This window comes from Puntigrus tetrazona, chromosome 13 (assembly GCF_018831695.1).
Source record: "Puntigrus tetrazona isolate hp1 chromosome 13, ASM1883169v1, whole genome shotgun sequence".
In the NCBI taxonomy this organism is placed as follows: Eukaryota; Metazoa; Chordata; class Actinopteri; order Cypriniformes; family Cyprinidae; genus Puntigrus; species Puntigrus tetrazona.
In genome coordinates, this window is record NC_056711.1 from 13,047,870 (window position 1) to 13,067,711 (window position 19,842).

At 37.8% G+C, this 19,842-nt stretch overlaps 1 protein-coding gene across 2 annotated transcripts in view; it reads left to right on the forward strand.

Moving 5' to 3' along the window:
• Positions 1 to 19,842, forward strand: part of macrod2 (mono-ADP ribosylhydrolase 2) — a 460,723-nt gene that overhangs the window by 434,093 nt on the left and 6,788 nt on the right. For both annotated transcript variants that reach the window (XM_043255070.1, XM_043255069.1), the window contains exons 12-17: positions 2,165 to 2,200; positions 2,977 to 3,021; positions 4,714 to 4,779; positions 8,500 to 8,595; positions 10,417 to 10,491; positions 16,625 to 16,708. In XM_043255070.1, the coding sequence (XP_043111005.1) occupies positions 2,165 to 2,200; positions 2,977 to 3,021; positions 4,714 to 4,779; positions 8,500 to 8,595; positions 10,417 to 10,491; positions 16,625 to 16,708 (402 nt within the window). The remainder of the gene's footprint in view (positions 1 to 2,164; positions 2,201 to 2,976; positions 3,022 to 4,713; positions 4,780 to 8,499; positions 8,596 to 10,416; positions 10,492 to 16,624; positions 16,709 to 19,842) is intronic.

A 19,842-nucleotide genomic window follows, 5' to 3' on the forward strand; every position in this document is an offset into this window, starting at 1 on the left:
ATGTCTCATACATTTTTCATGGTGTCAGTTTTCTTCACCATGAACTGTGTTCAGAGGGCCTAACTGACAGGAAAGAGAAATCCCCACCGCGTGAATGGAGGCAGCGCTGCCGCTCGATCCTGTATGATTACAGATCCATAGTAATGTGACTGTAAATGTATGGCATTAGAAATATTTTCTAGATAGCTCACAGAAGCGTTTCTGTGTGTATGTAAGCGGGCGCCCTCCTCCTGAACGTGTGTGTTTATTTGCGTCTGTGTGTTAACGTCTGTAATCTGAACTCTGTTACACTACTGCCATCTGCTGCTGGAACGACTCTCTGCTGCTCGATGCTTTACGCTTCACATCCTTGTTCAACATAATGGCTTGTAAAATCAAAAAACGATAAAACATGACAAGAAATGCTTGTTTCCTTGGCCTCAAATGTCCTTTCTCTTGCTTCAAAGTTAGTTCTCCGGCTTTATGTATTTTTACTCACCTCGGTTTTTGTTTGTTTGGATGTGTAATAAATAAGAAGTCATTTTTGATAGATGTGATTATGCTAGGTTATATCAACGTGTCTCTCTTTGATAAAACCACCAGAGTAATTTTAAAAACCTAAAAATAGCTTACCCATATTTTAAAACTTTCCACCTTTAACTACTGTAACTTTGCGCTCTTTGCTTTTAACTGCTTCCCGTACAAAAGAGGCCATCGCGAAAATATGCATGACTCAGCTCTCATCTCTCAGAATAATTTGCTTTTGTCTGCAGGTTATAAACAACATCCTTTATTGGTGTACGTGGTGATTGTATGACCTCAAATGGAAACTGAGAGAATTTATCATCTCAGAATCCAATTTACCTTCAGATTCCTCGCAAGAATGCCATCAATGACGAGTGCCTTTTTAATGAAAGCATGCTATGACTGTGCCTTAACCCCACGCACAGGATCATGGGTCAACATGAATCTGGATATGCTTTAATACCTTCCTTCCTTCCTATGAATGCAGCATTTCTAAAGTTACGTTCTCAAAGTCCAGGTCTCGCATAATAATTCAGATAGCGAGCAAAACATTGAGCTCCAGTCGCTAGAGAACTGACCTCTGCCGTCTAAATTTATAAAATAAAATCATAATCTGCTGTTATTGGTTTATCAATATTGGGGAAGAAGAGGGTCCAGCGGGTGTAAAGACGAATTTGATTGACAGCCGCGCTAGAGGCAAGGCTAATGACAAAACACGGCACCTTTTATGAAGCTCTGCTGTATCGTTTGGCATATTGTGTTTGTTTTTCTTTTTTATTATTTTAAGAGTGCTGAGAAAATAAATTGCTCAGACATTGGAAAATTGCTTCTCACACCAGCTTGTTAAAAAAGCCAATTATGTCAGCAGCGTAATGGCTATTGTCAAGCACAGTGGATTATTTGTGTCAGGGTCTTCATTTTCCAATTCATCCCAAACCCCATCTGGGTTAAAAAGAGAGAGAGGGATTCTGGTAGAGCGCCATGATATCACCGAAGAGGAGAGAGGGAGAAGGAGATGTCGAGTTTAGAGGACTGAAGTGACTGAGAGGGACCAAATTAAACCCCCCTGGGATAAATGCATTCATGTAAGCCCGTGGGACGCACGGCAGCGGGCTCTTGGGAGTTCTGTGTGGGGTTTGCTGAGATGTATTTAGCTGTCCGTTGGGACAGCACTCGGTGCAGTCTAGAGATATTGAGAGAGCGCAAAATTAGTGCAACCATGAAACATCAAGTACGCCAGAGCTGTTATAAATATTTGATGTAAAACATGACCACAGTAGTAGAGCCTTCCTCTAGACAAATGTGTGCACTACTTTATCAAGGATCTTGAGGGAAGATTAATCTTCCAAACAGCTTTTTAACGTGAGTTAGGGGTATCACAAACACTGTAGTAGCGATACTGTAGCCTTCTGTTTTAGGGGTTTTGATTTTCTGAGACTTTTTCTGTTATTTGTTCTTATTTTGTTTTGGTTTGTTTGTATATGTTTTTGTTGTTGTTTATTATTATTATTATTATTTCTTTTTTTATTTTTCCTGTTCATGTTTGTTTTAGTTTTCTCTTTTATCTGGTTATTTTCTTCTGTTTTTGCATTTATAGCTAAATTATTTCAATAGCATGTTTACTCTTAATACACGTGCGTTTAACTATGATTTTTTTTAGATGAAAAGCAGGATGAAGAAATGATGAGCCAGCAAGGTAGGCGTTTTTCAAAGCTAAGAGAATTGTGTTTTTCCTGGCATTGACCTTCTTGCACAAAGTCCTGAGACAGAGTCGTTTCCGAGTAGTTATACTTTACAAGCAAGGAGAGCAAGTCTGCAGATTTACTTCTGTGCTCGTCTCTTCTGAAAGACACATCATTAAAATGTTCCCTTGTCTTGTTATCCTGGTATTTAGCTTGTATTATCATCTTGTCACCACAATTTAGGAGCAACAGCAATTTGTCTGTAGTTAATGAATTATCTACTACGTTTATCTGCTACTACAACTTAATGATCGGCTTGTATTCCTTGGAACAAATTCAACTCCGCTAGAACTGGAACCAAACATCAGCCTGAGTTTAAATGGTTGAAACTTTTGCTAACTAAATTTAAAATGGGATTAAATAATCTGTGTGATGTTGTACCATCAAATTTTAATATCAAAATCACACTGAAGTTTCTCATCCTCAGTAAGCCATTAAGAAAAAGACATGTTTGATAATCAAACATCAGCTGGAGTCTTTCCTGTTCCTCTTCACAGAGGAATTTGTGCTTTCATTTCTGCTTGCCAGCAGCAGGAGTGATTAGATAACAATCATCCTCTCTTCTTTAATATGGGATTAGCCACTGCAGTCTGATGAAAGGACCAAAAAAAAAAAAAAAAAGATTTTCTTTCTTTTTCTTTTCTTTTTTTCTTTTTTTGGGAGGGGGGGGTGGATTTAAGAAAAAAGACAAAATCTTGTCATTAAGTGTATTTCTCTTGTGTGATTACAGAGGAACCTACTGAGGATGTGACAATGCAGAGCCAGGACCAGGAAGGTTTGTCATCATCTAAAAACTTAAACACTCTTATTTGTGAACGAAATAATGAAATAGCATTAGATAACAAAACATCACATCATTTTTGAGATACAGCATGCAAGTCGTTTCACAAAAGTTTCTGCGCTTTTAAATAATAAAACGAGAGGTGCGGTATTCAAAATGATTAAATAAAGTATTTGCACGCTCTGTGGTTCACTTGAAACCTCTGGGATCAATATTTGACATTCGTACATATTCATGACGTTCATACGTGTTTAGGCATAACTTAAGCATCTAAAAGTTTACCGGTATTTTTTTCAGACCAATACATATTTCACAAATTATCCGGGTAGCCAAGAAAAATAGGAATAAAAAAAAAACAAACATGCAAAATAGGTTCGTATTTGCGGTTCAGTATGCATATGTATCACCCGAACACAGGGAGTATACATGCTAGGGAGCGAGGAAATTCACCGGGTCTCTCCACAGTCTTTACGCTTCACGTGTCACGCTGTACCCATTCGCTGAAGGATCTGGATTGGCTCTGTTGTCCTTGAACTTGTCTCATTACGGACAGAGAGAGTGGCTGTCAGATACAGTTATTACCGTGACGCTCTTGTGAGCTTCTCTGTGTGTGTGTTTGGGGGTGCATCTGTTTAATGAGACACCTCGCTCCAATCCACACGAACATACACAGACAGACATCAGAACATGTGCATCGACAGACACACACCACTGCACACGCTGAAATGATCGCTTGTACACACACACACACACACACACACACATGCTCAGAGACGCGGGGCCCGACTCCCTCTGGGTATTCGTGTAACTTTACGTTCAAACCCGAGGACAAAACCAGCCGCAGCCTGTCTCTGCTCGGCTAACGTTGAGCTTGCACTAAATGTCACTTTGACTGCAGAGCTCTGAATCGCATTTGCACACTCATAAGCCACTGTTTTGTTCTGGTTTGGGAGTATCGACTTAGTACCGAAGTACCAGTGCTTTTTGACATCCTTATCGCCAACTTTTGATTTACTTTTCCCCTACCAGCTCTGACGGCTGTAGCTATGAGCATTATTAATAGTAGTCTCGCCAAGCAGAGAAGGCAAAGCAAATGTTCTGCTTGGACCGAACCCAAGAGCCAGAGATACTTGCAATTATGTTCCCCGGAGAAAAGCAAAACAGAGAGGTTTTTAAGACCAGGTGAGGCGGAGCTGGAGATTGTGCAGAGACAGAGGCTAAATCTGAATTTACCTGAGTGCAGAGCACCTGCGATGCATGAATCACAAGTGCGAAACGGCACATAAAGATGTATCTGCTTTGTTTTTTCGTGTTTGTTTGTTCATTCATGTGTTTTTCTATGCACACATACAATTTGCATGTAATTTGCAATTTTGTGTGTATATATATATATATATATATATATGTGACCATATATCTAAATGCAATTCGTATCAAATCCTACAGTTTGTATGAATTATACTTTTATATGCAAGCTGTTTTACACACAGCCACAGGACCAAAAATTCATACCCTGACTGAATACATTTAATTTCAGCAGGAAAAACAAACCACGCTTGGGAAAAATAAACCATTTATAAATGAACGACACCCATATAGTTGTCTCTGCCTATGTGTTTGTCATTCTACGGTGCATGTGGATCTCTAGGGTGTCCAGATAGTTTTGTGGCTGTTTGTTTTCCACAGTTGAGAGCCCCGATGCCGAATCCAAGGACGAGGAGACCAAACCTCCTGAAAAAGAAGACCCTATAGGTAACAACTGCTTCCATGTTTTGCTGTAGTTTTTGGTTGTAAATGCAAACATACTTTTTGACTCAAGATATTGTGAAAACACGGTACAAAAATACAGTAAAAAGGGTAATTTGTGTAAAAAAAAAAATGTATGTTTGAATATATTTTTAAATGTGATCCTGTGATGGAAACATGATTGTTTCAGTCACTTGATTTTTCAGAAATCATTCTAATATGCTGATTTGGTGGAAATTAATATTTAAAGATTTTATTTGCAAATTCGGATAACTCCTATATTCTAGTTATTCTCAATCACAAATGCAATTATATTGACTAGCTAACTAACGAACACAATAAAAAAACATAAATACATGATAACATCATAAATATGATCACATTTTTTAAAAATGTAAAAATCAGAGTTATGTGTATTTATTTTACATTAGTAAACATGAACTACGAATGAATACTTCTAAAGCATTTATTAATCATAATGTTCATTTCACAATTTACTAATGCAATTCTAAAAATCACAAGTTGTGTTTGTTAACATTAGTTAATGAACTGTGAACTAACATTAATAAACAATAAACAACTGTATTTGATTAACTAAAAAAAAATGAATAAATAATGAATTAAATAATGTATTGTTCACTGCTTGTTCCTGTTAGTTAATACATTAACTAATGTTCTTCTTGAAGAACTTAGAACCTGGTGTTCAAAGTAGGCTAAACATGCCTGTTTTCTTGCCCACAACTAGGACTGCACTATATATATATATATATATATATATATATATATATATATATATATATATACACGTTATACAGTGTGGGGAATATTTTTAGTGCATTCAAAAACTGAAAACGACAGCATTTACGTTTCACTAGATGTGCAATATTTCAATAAGCATCAATGTCTGTTACCACCTTTGGACCTTTGGTTTTAAAATCAGATAAATATCATTTTACTATTCAAATAAAATGTACGCCACTGACAGTAAGTGATTAAACAGTCTTGACACCTTGGGTTTAATATTCGAAACCAGCTTTCCCACACCCTAGAAATATGCCCACTTAAAAAAATTAGCAATAAAGTGAGCAATCTGGGCTCCTCTTGGGATGCAGCGAGATCAAGAATCCTCGGGCGGCTGGTTATTAGGGCGGATGTTGCGAGTGTGTGTGTGTGCGGGTGATACAAGTCTTACTTTCCTGCAGAACGCTGCGTGAGTCTGGGTATCTGTATGTGAAGGACGGAGGCCTCCAGGGCTCCATATTGCCCAGGTGGTGCGATATGAGCCTCGCACAAACAGCCAAACTACCCCACACACTTCCCACTCCTCCATTGATTATGTGAACGCATGTCTGTGTCCCTCTGAACTGCGACTTCAAACGCTTTCCACGCAGATGGAGTCAGGGTGGACACGTGTGCATTAAATCCTGTTTTGTGTCTTTCATCTGATGGAGTGTGTATGCGTGTGTGGGCGAGGGCAAAATTGATGTCTTTTGCGGCCTTGTATCCCACTCCAGAGCAGACACAGGTGTTAGCTGGAACCGCACAGATGGATACTCTGACTCGCCATCCCTTTAAAAGAGAGAGAGGGATGAGATGGGGAGGGAAAGAGACGCAAACACAAATTAAAGGCATTAGGCTGAAACAGCTGCTCCAGTTCATCCTAAAGTGGCGGCTTAATACCGCTCGGTCTTAAGCAATGGGTCGCCTATTTCCTCTCCATTAAAACCATCATTTAGAACTCATCAAGTTAATCTGAGTGCTGGTCCACCAATATTTCGTCTCACAATATATACAGTTATTAACTCTTACAGCAACCTTATCTTTAGTGAGTGTAGTGATTTGCTGGCTCATGCATCAAACTTGTATTTGAGTATAAAACATAAGAAATGCTAAGCACATGGAGTTTTTTGGCCGTTCAAATGAAAATGTAGTATATTATTTTATTGGTTTGTTTATGTTTTCTTTTCTTTCTTTTTTTTTGTTTGGTTTTTGTAATTACTGTTCAAAGGTTGTTTTTTTTTACCATCAGCAAAATTGCATTTATTTTTTTTATCAGATGTGGTATAAAAACACTTTTAACCTTCTCGAAAAAAAGCAAAACAAAAACGTTTTCCTCAGCAAATAGTAGAAAACAATATTCTAATTATCAAAGAAACCTAAAAACAAGTATTTTGGTTTTCTCAAAAATATTTATAAGCACAATTGTTTTCAACATTCTTAATAATTGTACATTTAAAAAAACAGCAACAAAAAATTCAAATTATTGCTAAGGATCATTTGACACTGACTAAAGTAATGATGCTGAAAATTCAGCTTGCATTACAGGCGTAAATTACAGTTTAAAATGTGTTTTAAATAGAAAAAAAAGTTGTTTTCAGTTGTTTTCAGGATATCAGAATATTTCAGAATATCACTCTTGAGCCAGCCTTGGGATTTCTTCAAAAATGTAATTCATAAAAAAACATTATCTCTTATTGGTTTACAAACAAAGATTGATGTAAGAACAAAACCTTTGGAAGAAATAAACAATAAAGAAAACAAAGTTTACATTTTTGCAGCCTGCTTGTCAGAATAGCTTTTGTTTTACTAAATTGAATTATTTTTTTTAGCGATTTTACATTGGAGCCTGAGAACCCTTTTCATCATGGTAAAATCACTGTAACAGTCTCTCTCGCTGCTTATTGCTTTTGTGTTAAATGGACTGCTGACTTCAGAGCGTTTTTGGCACTCATACTCTATTTGTTAAATGAAAATAGAAACCGTGTCCACGGGACAGAGAAAGATGCACCATTTATAATAACAAGCACATTTTTCACATTTTACATGTTTCTTCATCAATCCTACTTAATGCAGTCCCGCTTGCTAAAATCCAACTGCAGCCCACTAAAACGACAGTTAAAATTCACTGAAGGCTAAGCAATGTAAATTCTGGCAAGATTCTAATCAACTTCAGATAAATTCAATCTATTGTTGAATCAGTTTCAACAAGATGCCCAAATGTCAACAAGCTAGCCAAACTGGTTTGATTCCCCACGGGATCCACCCGCCTGCAAGACAGCAGCTCTTACGCAAGCCTTAATTCTCATTGCTGAAGTAACTCACACACAGACAGAGATCATAGACTTACGTTCTCGTGTTCATAACCAGAGTGCACCTGAAAGGACATGACTAATCGGAGGCTTAAGCCATGATCAGTGCCATACATACAAATCCACCACACGCACACACACACACACAGAAGAACATCTGCTGCATCCAGTCGAGTACCAGAGAAAGGGTCTCCGTCTCCCAGATGCTGCAAGTTTTTCCAGCCGTCCCTGATCAATTAAACGCCTACAGCTATTCCTTCAATGAGAGAGAGAAAGCGAAGGACTGAAAATTTGCATTCGGTTTCCACATTTACTTGGTTTTTCACTGTAAAGATGTCCATCAAATCTGAAACTCCCAAGCTAGCGTGATGGCAGAATGCTAATAGCAGAAATCCAGCAAATATATTTAATAAAACATGATCATTCTGCTTCTGACAGTGTGCGTTCAACTAGAAGAAGGACATACCGAGTTTGTTAGTATTAACCCATGATACATAGAGAACTCAATAATCTGTGATATTGTTCAAAGCATAAGATATTTCTTTCGATACGGAATGTTTTCTTTTTAACTGGTATTGACATTTTCGCATATATCTACCAGATGTGTGTTATTCATGTGTGTCTCTTTGGGTTTTAGTGGAGGCGAGTCCAACAGCGAAGAAGAAAGCTGAACAGGAGAGCGAAAAAGATACCGGGAAGAAAGAAGGCAAGGGAGAAGACCCGCAAGTTGCAGGTTAGTTTTACATATCATTCACACGCTGTTTTTTTTTTTTCCCCCACAGGATGTAGAAGGAACATGTCCGTACATACAGATGTGTTGAACGTGATGTGTATATTTTATTCAGCTTAATAGCAGGAGTTAATTTTACATAACCTTTTAATAGCTTCATTTCATTCAGCAAGTGTAAACACTGATTTAAAAGTTAATCTAAATATCTATATATAATAAGTAGCATGACTGCTGTAATCTGGTAGTTGTTCATGTTAATACTGGCTCCAACATTGTATCTATCACACTTCTTCCACATCGCCTAAGGTTTTTATATTTTGGATCTGATTATTCCTCTCACTGATAAGGCCGGTAATGATGTATAGATAGTTAGAAAGTAAAATTTATCTAAATTTGCTTAAAAGTTTAATTAGATGTGAAAAGTTTTCTTGCATGTGTGACTTGATAACTGTAGCAACGCTGATCAAAGGATAGCTGAGGAGCTGTTATATGAAATTAATTCATAATGACAAAAGTTTATCACTGAATGTCTAACGGACTAAGCGAGATTTGTTTATGAGATTGGCCTAAAATGCATTTTCACACTTACGCCATTAAAAATCTACATCATTAGATACAAAATATTAAACCTTGTGGCATCTACGAACCAATAATTAACCTTTTCTCAATTTTGAAAAGTATGTTGCTTTATAATTTAATGTTTAGTGAAAATTTTATGCTTAATGTGAAGTCTTACTGCTGATGAAAACCTAATATAGGACGAAATATATTGCTATCTGATGTGTTCATAATTCATCAGCTCTTTAAAGTCGTTATAGTTTTCCTACAGGAACTCACAGCTTGGAATCCTCCATCCTGTTATCGAGATGTGAAAGCCAATTCTTTCCGTGTCAAAAAAACGCATTTTGTTTTTTGATTGTGTACTGATTGATTGTTTTCTATGCGTGCTGAAATACATTTTTGAAGAGCCTCTGTGCAGAAATTGGAAGCATCTCCAGAGTCCGTCGTTATGGCTGGTTAGCAGCTTGGATGCCAAGGAATTTTCTAATCTCTCAATTTGTCATGAAAATCCTCTTAGTGAAGCCATTACAGGTTTTTTTAAATCTGGCATTGTGTGTGTTTAACCGTTTCTTTCTTAAAAAACTCGCCAAACATACAAAGTGCTGACGTCTTAATAAGAGTCTGCTATCTGTGACCACGTAGCCCTGTTAAACACAGACAACTTAAAAACTGAAAACAAAAACACAGCGTTGTGTTTTCTCACAGGCATATGCTGTCAAAAAGCTGTCAGCCGTTTGAGGCGGTATGAGAGGGCAGAAGAAACAGCTGTCGTGTATTTAATCTTCTAAGTTTCATACAGGAGATCCAGTAGTCTAATGCACTTCTCCTGCATTTGGCAGATAGTAAATACGTAGTGTGTGTGTGTGTGTGTGTGTGCGTGCGTGCGTGCGTGTGTGTGTGCGCGCGCTCGCACAGCACCTAAGGCAACAGATGAGCATCATCAAGGCCCGCTCTCTCCTTTTGCCATTTCCTTGATCGATTACTCAGCTCAGATAAGGCTGTCCTCCCCTCACTCTCGAGGGCAGGGCTTCAAATTTGTCTCGGAGCCCCATTATTAAAAATGATAACTGTAATCTCTGTGGCTGCCGGATCTGAATGAGGAAATAAAGGAACGGTAATTCTGAACTGGATGAATTATGAATGGAGCTTTTTGAGAAGTGAGCAAATCGGAAAGGACAATGTTATTGGATTAGTATTGTTTTTTTTTGTTTAGTTTTTTTTTTTTTTTACTGTTAATATGTTAATCTTTCTCGTTCTGTCAAGGGGAAGAGAAAGGGGGTAGCCCAGAAAAGAAGATGCAGACAGGCCAGCCTGATGAAGCAGGAAAACAGATGGAAGGTAAGACTAGTATGATTACTTCATTAAAGAAAGAGAGATGTGCATGGCACAGTATGCTGTGGTGTCCAATTCCTTTTGTTAAATGGATGATGTGTGTCTGTAAATGATGACAATTTTCATATTTGGGTTGGCTGTCCTTTAAAGGCTACAATTTAATACTACAATCTCTCACTGACCAATTAAAAAATAGGGATGCATTTAAAAAAAAAAAGCATACTTATTTATACTATATTCATGGTAAGTAAAAGTGCCACATTAAGTCTTTATATTAAGCAAGGTTATACAAAAATTTCTTTCACTCATCATTTTAAAAAAATAATAAAAAATCGTATTTATACCCTATTCATGGTAAGTGAAAGTGCCGCATTAAGTCTTCATATAAAGCAAGGTTTCACATAACCAGACGCTCTTACAATAATATACACACACAGAGGAATGCCGGGAACATGATCGCACATTCATTTAATTATGCCCACTATTTGTGTACACAAAACTTGATTAAAGTGTTATGTACACAGATAATGGATAACGATTGCCATTTAGACACAAGCGACAGACTAATACACACACACATACACACACACACGTGGCAGTACCAGATGTTTAACATGGAGAAGGTGAGATCGATACAATATATTTAAGAGGGTAAAGCCATGCTCAACACCTTACCATACGGCGCTTTTAACAAAAACACGCTCACGTTCACACAAACAGCCTTCCATAACACCTCAGCCGAGTGTTTCTGAACGCTGTTGGCACATGGTCATTAGGACACTGCTGCCAGGTGTGTCGGCTTGTGTAACTTATAAAGTCTAATGGTTCTGCATGTGTTAGCTTCTGAATAAAAGCATCTGCTAAATGACTGACTTACATGGAAGCAAATAACAAGCAAGTAAGGAGCCCTCAGCTCGAGAGGCTTGTTTTTCCAAAGTCTGCATCAATATTAAAAACATCAAATTGTTTGCTCAGTAAAGTGCCTAGACTTGTTTACTTTTTGAAATTGTGCTCGAAGTGAATCTCACGTTCGACTTGTTCACAGGCTTTTCCCCTCGACCGGCCCTGTACGCTTGACTCGATAAGTTTGTGAAAGATTCATAAATTAAACAAAGTTCTCTTAGCCCGAAGGTACCTATGAATAAGTCTGGCTTTGCTAATGGAGGCCGTTTTTTCGGCCGTGGTGTATTGCGGTTCCTGCGGTGGGAGTCGATATCGCCTCTTCGCCTGCGTGCAGGTGAGATTTACTGCCACGGCTGCTGAGCCTCAGTGGCTCTGAATCCAATCAGAGTTTCTCTCCTCATCTCTCACTGTCTGACTGATGAAGGTGGGCTTTTTCACTCTGTCGCACCAGCCGAGGTTCAGCCTGTTTCTGCATGTTGTTTTTTGATTACATATTGTGAACCGCGAAACTTGCTTTGCCTGATTAAATCCGATTTTATGGTGGTAAAGTAAATCGACCACGGGCTACTTTAAATGATGGTTGGAGAAGAGGTGAATCTCTAGATTGTCTTGGGAAAAGGGATGTTTTTGGAAAACTTAAGCATTCCCAAGTTCTTTCAGTCGGTTTAGAACTGGAGGAAGAATCAGAGAACAAAAAACAAAAATGTTTTTTTACATTTATTATTATTATTATTATTAAATGAAAAACAACTAAATAAATACAAAATAAAAATATTAGCAATGCAATATTTCACTATAAAAATATTTCTGATATAGTAATATTATTCTGGTAACACATTGCAATAAGGTTCATTAGTTATCATTGCTAAACAATATGAGTGAACTAAGAATGAATAATACTTCTATAGCATTTATTAATCTTAGTTAATGAGCATTTACTAATGCATTTATTAAAATTACAAGTTGTGTTTGTTAATGTCAGTTAATGCACCGTGAGCTAACATGAGTTAACAATAGATGATTGTATTCTGATGAGCTAACATAGCAAAGATGAATAAATACTGTAATACACATGTTGTTTATTGTTTGCTCATGTTAGTTAATACATTACCTAATACATGCATTAAAAATGACAACTTATTGTAAAGTGTTATCATTATTATTTTGTCACATTTATAACTTTAAAATTAAAGTTTGCTCATTTTTATGGTTCTATTTTGTTGATAAAAATGTGAAATTTAATAAACCATATTGCGATTTTGTGATCAACTGGGCATCCATATAACTTAATATATGCACATATGTAATGTACACAATATATGTCTTTGTTTATTGGCTGCATGTGTTTACACTTCATATGTTACGTTAAACTGGGTGTGTTATTAATTGCGGTGCTAACATTTGACGTTTAAAGCAGTTCCAGCAAGTTTTCGCAAGTTACTTTTTGTGCTGGAGTAGAAATTGAGCTTCTGTAGCCAGAAACATTTGCTTGCACTTACATGGCGTAAAGTTTGTTTCAGGTCTTAGAATTATTAAAGCCAATGTTGTGTGAGGAAAAACTTGAGAGGAGACAAAATTGAAAGGCAGGCAGAACACACACTTTCGCTCCCATTGTCTTTTGTTCTCAAGCACAGTGGGCAATCAGTGTTTCTCAGCGAGAAGAAGACAGCTCAGAGTTTTCATTTTGGACTTTTTTTTTTATTTGTTCTTTTACTCTCTCCAACCCTTTGTTTTCTGTCTGATGTCATGGTGAGGCTAAAATGGAGTAGTTTGGCAGCTTAACTCCTGGATAGCAGTCAGTATTCATCATTTCCTGTCTTCCATCCACTGAGTGGATCACACGGCACCCATTCTCATATCCATTCTTTTGCCGCTCCGATAAGAATTTATATTCACTCAGGAAATCATCAAAAGAAATCATTGTTTATTTAAGGGGTGTGCTCACTTATTTATTTGTTTACTTCTTGAAGCTACACCCGCAGGAATCTCCATGTAATGTTGCCCGGGTTTGGATCTCCTGGGTTTTTGTTTCTTGTGTATTAACTATTGATTGCGGCCAAGTTTTCAAGACTGCGATAGTGACGGCATCCTAGTCGCTCGCAGGCTCCTGGAGAATGTGGCCCTCAGGCAGAAACCCAACAGTATCCACTGTGGCCATCTGTTGCTGTGTTGAAACCCTGCGCATTTCTAGCTTCTCAGTTCAGCTAAACCCACCCAACGACAAAGAGAGCTGCGTTTGCCAACTGCTAATATTTAGGCATCATTAGATACCATTTTGTCTTTTTTGTTTATCATTCACATAATTCGATTTGTTGGCCTGTTCTTATTTCCCATCAGTTTTTTCCTCATCATTAAGGAGTATTTAATTTTCAACAGCGTGACAAAGCAGTTTTTGTTGTTGTTTCAACTGTAGCTTTTCCAGTAATTTCCTGATTTTTCCACTGAACGGAAGACTAAGCACTGCATTTTTGTTACATTCTTTTTCAGGTCTGATTCATTCTAGTGAATCTGTTAATTCAGTTCATGCACATGAATCAATATTGAAAATTTTTTTCTCTCTTTTAAAAAAACAAAAAACATTTGGTTATATGTTATACGTTATATAAGTTTTGACTGACTTATGAATTAAAGTATAGGTTTTTTTTTTTTAAGTATGCCAGATTTCAAATTTAAGCTAGTTTAGCACACACGTTAGAGTAGAGAATATTATTTACTTTGTTTCTTAGATATTAGATATATATATATATATATATATATATATATATATATATATATATATATATATATATATATATGCACATTATTGCATGATTATGTAGCAAATAGTAAGTTGTTTGTAACATGAAAAGTTATAATTTCAAAGCACTAACAGTACTTTCCAAATTGTCATGCTTCTGTTTCGTGACCTCTAAAGGTGTGTGTTTTTAGTAAAATCACTTGAGCGAGGGCACACTTCCTCTCTCCATTGTGACTCTCCTCTCGATGGACCCCTGTTGAGTAGCTCCTCTGATCCACCATCCATAGAGGCTTTACGTGGTGGAGAGACAGGTGGAGGCAACGGCCTTTTTAATTGGCTGTTTAAATGCGACTTTCTCTGTTCTGTTTGTGTGCCAGGGGAGATTGTGGATGTGTAGGCAAAGCTCAGAGAGCTTCTGTCAGCCTGTGGCTAGGGCTTATCACAGCACAATTAGCTATTGCCCTGGGCTCATACATTGCAGCGGTCCTTGAAATAGGCATTAGCCAAATTTTCTGCATAAATGCAAATATTCTTACACTGTCTACATCCTGCCCCAAAACTGTCCTAGAACTTTGTTTTAGAGCAGGACAGATTAAATAACAAAAAGAAAAGAACAACATGCATGGTACTTTAAAGGGATAGTCCACCCAAAAGGGAAAATCGGTAATTGCTTACTTACCCTCATGTCGTTTCAAACCCGTAATACCTTTGTTTATCTTTAGAAAACAGATTTTTGATGAAATCCAAGAGCTTTCTAAGCCTGCATAGACAGCAACATTTTCAAGGCCCAATAAGGACAGTATTAAAATAGTCTAAGTGATGTCAGTGGTTCAAATATTTGACTTTATAAACAATATCCTGTCTACTTTTCTGGGCCTTAAATGTGGTGTTCGCTGCTGAAGGGTCAGAAAGCTGTCATATTTTATTGAAAATATCTTAATACTGAGAAAATCACCAAAGTTGTCCAAATGAAGTTCTTAGCAATCCATATTACGAATTAAAAAGTAAATTCATATAAGAGAAACAGTTTCAAATCCAAAGTTGTAGAGTAAATTTTTTGCTTTAGTCATACAGTAAATTTTGTTATTTGATTTAAAATAGAAAAAAAGGCAATTTAAATAGACTGACAGTGCAGTATAACAAATTTCACCCTACTGGGAAGAATTTTGGAGTGTTTCTGTGGGAATTATTGGCCAGTCATCCAGTAGTGCATTTGTGAGTTCAGGCGCTAACGTTGAACGAGAAGTCCTGGCTCTATTCCTCCGTTCCACTTCCCAAAGGTGTTTGATGGGGTTGAGGTCAGGACTCTGTGCGGGCCTGTCAACTTCTTCCACACCAAACTCATCCAACCATGTCTTTATAGACCTTGCTGCATGCACTGGGGCACAGTCCTTCTGGAATAGAAAAAGGCCTTGCCCAAACAGTTCCTACAAAGTTGGAAGCCTAGCAATGTCCAAAATGTTTTGGTATTAGGCATTAAGCATGAAACATTAAGATATCCCTTCACTGAAAGTAAGGGTACGTGAAAATCAACTCTATACCATTATCCCTCATCCAATGAAATATACAAGCAGTATAAGCCAAACCTAGAAAAGCATGATTCATCACTTTACGAAACACGTTTCCACTTCTCCAGTGGTGGTATTCTTTATACCACTCACTCCATATATAAGTATCAATGTTTAACAAATAAATCTGACCTTCTGATGTATGGAACACCCTATTGTTAATGCTAAAGTCATTTGTTGTCCATATTAAACTTTTGTTAGAAGACAGGCTTGATGGAAGGCTTTCATGCAGAGGCACCACCATTGTATGAATTCACACATAAATATGACCCTCACAGACCCTCTTCAGCCACCACGACCATCTGCTGATGGACCCTGGACTTCAAACACACCTGATACGACTGTCATTTGTGCCCCGGCAGAGCACCCAGAATGCATTGTGTGTGCTCTCCATTATGTAGTCACCTATGGCCCACAACCCTGTTAGCATCAAAGCAGCGAGAATGCGGGAGAAGAGGAGTCCTGCTCAAATAAGCTGGAAGGAGCACGGCTCTCACACTGTGGCTTTGAAGATCTTCTTTTGATCAGCGTGCTCGTCCCTCCCACAGCCCTCCAGACGGGGGGGTCAGGGGAGTGTGTGAGGAATATGGAGGCAGGATAAATCACAACGAATGTGAAGAGTGCTGAAGCACAGGATGCAGAGCTTATATTTGATAATGGCAGTTTTGTTTTGCTCATGCCTATTCATCTCTGTCTTTGCAAAGGCGCACAAATATCCATTAAAAAGGCACATATAATTTTGGTGCTTTAATGCATATTAAACAAAAGGGGAAAAAAGAGAGAGAAAAAAGTAGACAGTTTGGCAGGAAAAGCAAAATGTCACATACTTTAAAACTAGAGCTGTGTATAATGTTGCTTCTTTGGAAGCCGTTTTTACCTCTTTTTTGTTTTAATGGCCTTCATGTTCAAAATATTCTCTCTGTGTCAATAGAGTTAACGAAGAGTGCAGACACCGGGGCGGACACCAGTCAGGAGCCTATGGAGGATCCTATGGAGGTTCCCATGGAGGTTCTGGGTATGTGCTAAATCAGTTTTCCCAAATGTTTTTGTGTAGTCACATCATTAAGGCTCAACCCATCATTTTTACAATAATGAGAAGAACAGCGCACTAATATGGTGCAAAAAAACATTTTATGTAAAAGGTTGAGGTTGTTGGGGTTTTTTTTTTTTTTTTTAAGAAACCAATGCTGTTGTTTAGCAAGAATGTGTTAAATCAATCAAAAGTAACATTAAAGACTTGCATTCCATAGTTAAAAATAATATATTTAAAATACATTTGTTTTATTCCAGTTATAGTTCAAATCTATTAACATGTTTGCTGACTTAACGCTCAAGACTTTCAGATATTACAGGTATAATTAAGCCTGATGTATACTTGCAGTAGTTCCTTTTTAGCACAAACATGCTTCAATTCATCTTCAGTTGAACTTCAGCACTACTTACACACCATTAAAGTGCATTAAGTACAAAATTCTGGTCTTTTGAACTTTCAATTCATTAAAGATCCCTAAAAACGTGTATAAGAGATTCCACAAAAATATATTAAGAATATACTAAACATACGAAACATATTAAGCAGCAGTTTACATTGATAACAGTAAAATATGTTTCTCATGCACCATTGTGCGCCATGATTTTTAAAGGACTTGAGTAATGGCTGCTGAAATTGTGCTTTGTTATCATAACAAATTAAAAATCTTTTTATATGTTAGAAAACAGTTGTTTTAAGAAATTCACAATAATTTCTATTTTCAACTGTTTTCTGGATCCAACAAATGCAGGGTTGGAGAGTATAAGATACTTTTGAATGGTAGTGTACAGGGAAATTTTGATCGCATTGGATTGTTTGTGACCACAAGGCACTCTCTGATAGTATGTTTCTTGAGAGATTGAACATTTCTGTATATGTTAGAGTGTTTGTATGTGAAGAACTTTGCTTTCTACAGTACTTTCCTCACATCTCTTTCCAGCAAGGTCTAAAGGTGCACATAAACAACAAGGTTTTGCATCCTTTTTTTCTTCTGCTGTAACTCACAATACAATCTCATGCCAAAGGACTAGTGGTGGGTCAGGATCAAAGGCAGACCCCACATTATGCTAACACACTTGTTAAGTTTTCTGCAGCAGGCTCTGCTACCTTTGACAGTTGCGTTTAGCGGCTCTTGAGGTCATGGCAAAGGGGCTGCCCTGTTTTCTTACTTCCTTCATATTTATTGTTGTTTTTCACTTTTTGTTTCATTCTTTTGAATTGAATTGTAATTTGAAGCAGAGATAGGTTTCTGATGATTTATGAATCAGACTAATTTGGTTCTTGACTTCAGCTCACCAACTTAAGATATAGTTGTGAATAACAAATGAAATTTTGTTTTGATGGTCCAACAAATGTACAAACCTTAATGTTTAAGCACATCATGATATTCTGGGGAACTGTGCGTTTCTAATTTTATAGCAACAGTTTGGACAGGACCCTTTTCTATTCTGACATGACAATGCCTCTGATGTCTTCCTGATTCTGTCATTGTGAACAAACTTGACTGGTCTACAGAAAGCAAGTCCTAATCCCAGCTGAACACCACTGGTGTGACTTTAAATGCAGACCTTGAGCCAAAAACTCTTAATTGTGCTTTCACAACGTTTTTGAAGCATGAAGGGTGAGTAAATGATGAGTGAATTTATTTTTTTTTCTTCCGCTGTTAAGCCATGAAAACGCACTTTAGACTCATGTTGCATGATGATTTAACCATATGGATTCTACATTAACACGTACAGCCTTAAAAAAAGGCTACTGTTCCCCTCCCTTCGCTGCTAATTTGCTTTACTGATCTGCCACAAACCTCCCTGCTCAATTCTCCACAGCGGTTTCAATGTGACCCTTAAACCAAGCGACCCCATGTTCTCTTTTCACATCTTTTTAAAGGTTTTTTTTTGTTTTGTTTTGTTTTTCCAAGCTTGGCCTTCTTGGCCCAGAGAGAACTGGAAGCCTTTCAGACCCAGAGAGGACCTCTTCCTCGTACAATGGCAGCTCGTCAAAGCACATCTTGTAACTTTAGGCAAATGCGGCCGGTAATACAATGCCACTTGGCTCTGTAGAAACCCTTCCTCGTATTTCTCACTCTTCGCTTTGAGAGGGCGGAATACAGATGAGAGGAACCACTTGGCTTTTCACAGAGGAACGTGCATGAGAAGGATCTGTGGTATTTACACTGAAGCCCTCCCCACCGGGTTTGTTTCGACTCAATACCTTTTAATTGGCTCTAATTGTTTGAAGCTCCACCATCACACAGCGATGCAATGAAGAAAAAACCTGCACACAATCAAGTGCCCCCCAGAATGCTTTTCTCTTTCTCTTCCTCTCCTCGGTGTTGTTCCAGAGAAAATATGTCTGCCTTCACCCCGCAACCTTTGAATATTTACATATGAAAATGAAGTTTGCTCTCCACATTTAGCACTTCATTAGCTCTCATGGTCTGGCTCTTTGAAAAGGTTGCCTGCTGTTGTTGCGCATGAATAGGCCTGGAATTGCATTGATGTATATTTTAACGATGAGCTGAACTCTACTGTTACCTTGCACAAAACGCTACAAAAGCTGCACTTCGGTCTAAAATGTGGCTATTCACTTGCAAAATACAGTTTTTTTACATCTTAGATGATAAACGCACAGCTTGAAGACCACCCTGAACTACTCTACCTATAGTGAGATATCAGATGCTCAATTTCCAGAAATAAAGAGTGACTAATTATATTATCTCCATAAACCAAACATACCAACCACAGACTCCTCCAAGTGAAGGACGGATAGATAATATCTTCGACATGTTATTGAGTGGGTATTGAGATATTGAGTGCTTTTACTCAACAAACCTCTTGTGAACGTGTGGACGGCTGTAAGCTTGTCCTCTTGTTCTCCTTTCAGTCGAGTTCTTTTCCATTAACCTCCTGAGCGACATGTGAAAACCGTCTGGCGAGGTGCTTTTGTGAGTCAGTGGTTCGATTACATTGTGCCTGTGCCCCAGTTAGGCCAGGGTTATTGGTTTGGTTGTTTGTGTTCAGCTGCCGGCACACTGTGATAGTCAAACAGCCTCGAGAACCTAAACAATCCAGGTGCAGGGAAAAAGGTTATAAATGAAATGACCAAAGAAGCCTTGGCTG